Source organism: Stegastes partitus, unplaced genomic scaffold (genome assembly GCF_000690725.1).
Source record: "Stegastes partitus isolate 25-593 unplaced genomic scaffold, Stegastes_partitus-1.0.2 Scaffold509, whole genome shotgun sequence".
Lineage (NCBI taxonomy): Eukaryota > Metazoa > Chordata > Actinopteri > Pomacentridae > Stegastes > Stegastes partitus.
This window is the reverse complement of record NW_007578240.1, coordinates 244,518-247,385: the sequence shown is the minus strand read 5'-3', so window position 1 is coordinate 247,385 and position 2,868 is coordinate 244,518. Positions and strand designations below refer to the sequence as shown.

At 43.7% G+C, this 2,868-nt stretch overlaps 1 protein-coding gene across 3 annotated transcripts in view; it reads right to left on the bottom strand.

Annotated features, from left to right (window-relative positions):
• Positions 1 to 2,510, bottom strand: part of nhsl3 (NHS like 3) — a 54,293-nt gene extending 51,783 nt beyond the window's left edge. For 2 of the 3 annotated variants that reach the window (XM_008287615.1, XM_008287617.1), the window contains exons 1-2: positions 2,471 to 2,510; positions 1,474 to 1,868 (exon numbers count right to left, since the gene is read on the bottom strand). In XM_008287615.1, coding sequence (XP_008285837.1) covers positions 1,474 to 1,705 — 232 coding nt within the window. In that variant the 5' untranslated portion in view covers positions 1,706 to 1,868; positions 2,471 to 2,510. Of the gene's footprint in view, positions 1 to 1,473; positions 1,869 to 2,104; positions 2,132 to 2,470 lie in introns of those variants that run through there. The other variant, XM_008287616.1, reaches the window with a different exon arrangement.
• Positions 2,511 to 2,868: the final 358 nt, after the last annotated feature.

Here is a 2,868-nt window from a genome sequence, read left to right as displayed (position 1 = left end):
CTATTTTTAACCACTTGATGGAAGTGCAACAGACAAATTTACCAAACCTTATACAACTGCTGTGGAGAACATCTCGGGTAACAAGCGCACATTTAACTGACATTTTGTGTTTCTAAAAACTGGCAAAGTTTAGCTCCTTCTGTCTCTGTTTCTGTTTTCACCGTCTCATAAAGCTCTTGAGCCGCTACTGGAAAAGCACCACGCGGTGTTCACCAGTTTCAGAATTACTAACTACAGTACATCTCTCTATTATTTGGTGTTGGATACAGTGAGGTTTTTGTTTTTGCTGAAAAACAGCCTGCTGCTAAAAATGATGTTCAGGGAGAGTGAATGGAAACTGCAAAAGTCGCGGGCCATAAAAACAAAACAATGAGCTGAAAGACAATAAAAGGCTCCACTGAGTTACATAATAAATCTCTGTCAACCCCGTCTCTCTAGATGATGTTCCTATACAAACAAACTGCCTTGTCATTTACTTTTTTTTTTCTCTCTCTCTGGGAAGCAAGACTGTGACGTCGTAGGAAAGGTTTCCAGCTTAAAGAAGCCACAGAGTTCGCATAGGAAGGTAGAGCAGAAGTCTTCCACCCAGAAAACTGAGGCTCACATCCTGTGTGGGATCATTATTTTTAAGTGTGGTCTATCCTTGCTGTTCGCTCACGCTTTGATTAACACTTTCGCAATGATAACTCCACATTAGAAGCTCAGTTAACTTCAGGCACTGAAACTTCACAAATTAAAATATGACCCTTTTTTTTGTACAACATGTTTGAAGCTTCTCCTCCATTTTCTGAGTTACCAGGGTTAGAAGTTGTGCTCAAATCAAATCAAATATATGATTGGTTGGTTGAAAACTAGTCACAGTAGAACCACAAAGTAAATGACCGAGATATGTTAGTTTGGAACGTATTTGTGACATGTCAGAAACAAATGTAATCTGGCAGAAAATTGATTTTCTTGTCATTGAAAATGCAGTTTGGCTGTACAGGAATGTAATCTTTGGGAAACAGGGCGTTTTCTGTTGGTTTTGTCACTACAAACGACAACGTTTACATTAAATATTGATCTGTCTAGCATTGACAACATCACAGATCCCAGATATATTTAACTGGTTCAGATTTCCTCCTACATATGCTTTATAACATTCATAAATACAGGCTGTAGGATTAGTGAATTCTCTTCAGTGTGGAAGGACACTGGACTTCTACTTCTAAAAAAACTGTTCTTAAACTTTAAATTTTTCTCATCAGTGGTTATTTAAGTTTACTTCATACACTGAACCTCTACCAAAGCTTTGATCCTCACGGTATATCGTAAATGCGCAAAATAAATGACATTTAAAGTCTTTAAATTTGCAAGAGGGTAATTATCTCGGCGCTGACACTTCCTCTATCATCTTACCGTGTCGCTCTGAACTGAAGCATCAGTTAAACTAAAAAAAGAAAAAGGTCATGTGCAACATGACAGCTCACTCACCTTTTGCAGGGTCATGGTTCTGAATTCCCAGTTTGGGCTCCGTCGCACCAGTTCCAGTGCGGTTCAGTCCATTTCCGACGTTCTTCTTCCTCCGGCTGCCCTTTAACCAGCTGAAGGCCTGTCCCAGGGAGCTTCCCGGCTTCCTCTGCCCACGTTGAGCCCTCACCTCCCGGGCTAGGATCTCTGTGATGTCCTTGGGGACCAGGTCACCTGTAGACCTCCTCCGGGACATCCTGGAGGTTGGTCCTGGGAGCTAAGGTCCAGCGTCTCCACCCGGATCAGTCTGCCGTCGGAAACAAGCCACAGGATCTGAAACCTTCCAGCTCTCCGGGGGTTCTGATGAAACCTTCTGTCCCTCTTTGGCCTCTCTTAGTGTTTTTTCTGTCTGTCACCACCTGGGACAACAACGAGAACCAGCAGGATGAGAGAAAGAGGGCAAAAAGGGAAAGACGTAAAAATAGGCTGAAGATGAAAACCAGAGGGAGGACAGAGTAGCATGAGAACAAGACCACGAGAAGGCTGGATTAATTAGAAAAACGAGCAGAATAACGCAAAGTCATGCAGGAGGGAGAGAGAAAAAAAGCACAAAAGAGGATAAAAAACAATAAAATGCAGCAGCCTGAATGTTTACCATGTATTACAAGTACTCCCACTTTGTCCAACTAAAGTTTTCCCTTCACTTGTCCGCCCCCTCGCTCCCCTTTCCTTATTCTCTCATTTTGTGTATGTGGTGGCCCCGGGGAGGAGAGCTAGACCTCTGCAGCGTCTCTGTATGTGTGTTCATGCATGTGTGCCATGTGGTTCACATCAGCAGAAAAGTGTGTATGGCCGAGAAGAGAAAGAAGCTCAATTCAGTGAAAACAACTCACGAGAAACACTTTAAATGCAATCACGCAACGACACAAAAAGTCGTAAGATTCCTCTACATGTTGCCACATTAACAAACAACACAAGGTTTTTGCTGTAAAATAGCCAGACATGACTGTATACAACTTACTCAGCGAGCGGGTCGTCCTCTCCTCCGCTCTCCTCTTTTCTCTCAGCCTGAGAACGGCGTTGCAGAGTGTGTGTGTGTGTGTGTGTGTGTGTTTGAGTGTTTAGCAGAGTGAATGAAGCTCCATGCTCTCTGAACAGTCAGTCCCTCCCTCTGCATGAGAGCCAGCCTCTCCTCCACCCCTCTTACAGTCCTGTTAGGAGCTAGCAACACCACTCCGGTTGCTTCTCTTCACTTTAGTTCAGATTCGACTCTCTTGCTTGAGCTGCTCGATTCATTAGCTATTTCTTATCCTGCAGTTAAATTTCCTCCCACAGCCTCGTTTCCGGGGATCAGGTGCAGTCATTAGTTTCCCTCAGGAAGGGAACCCTTGGGCCACAATCCATCATGGCAGCTAGGAA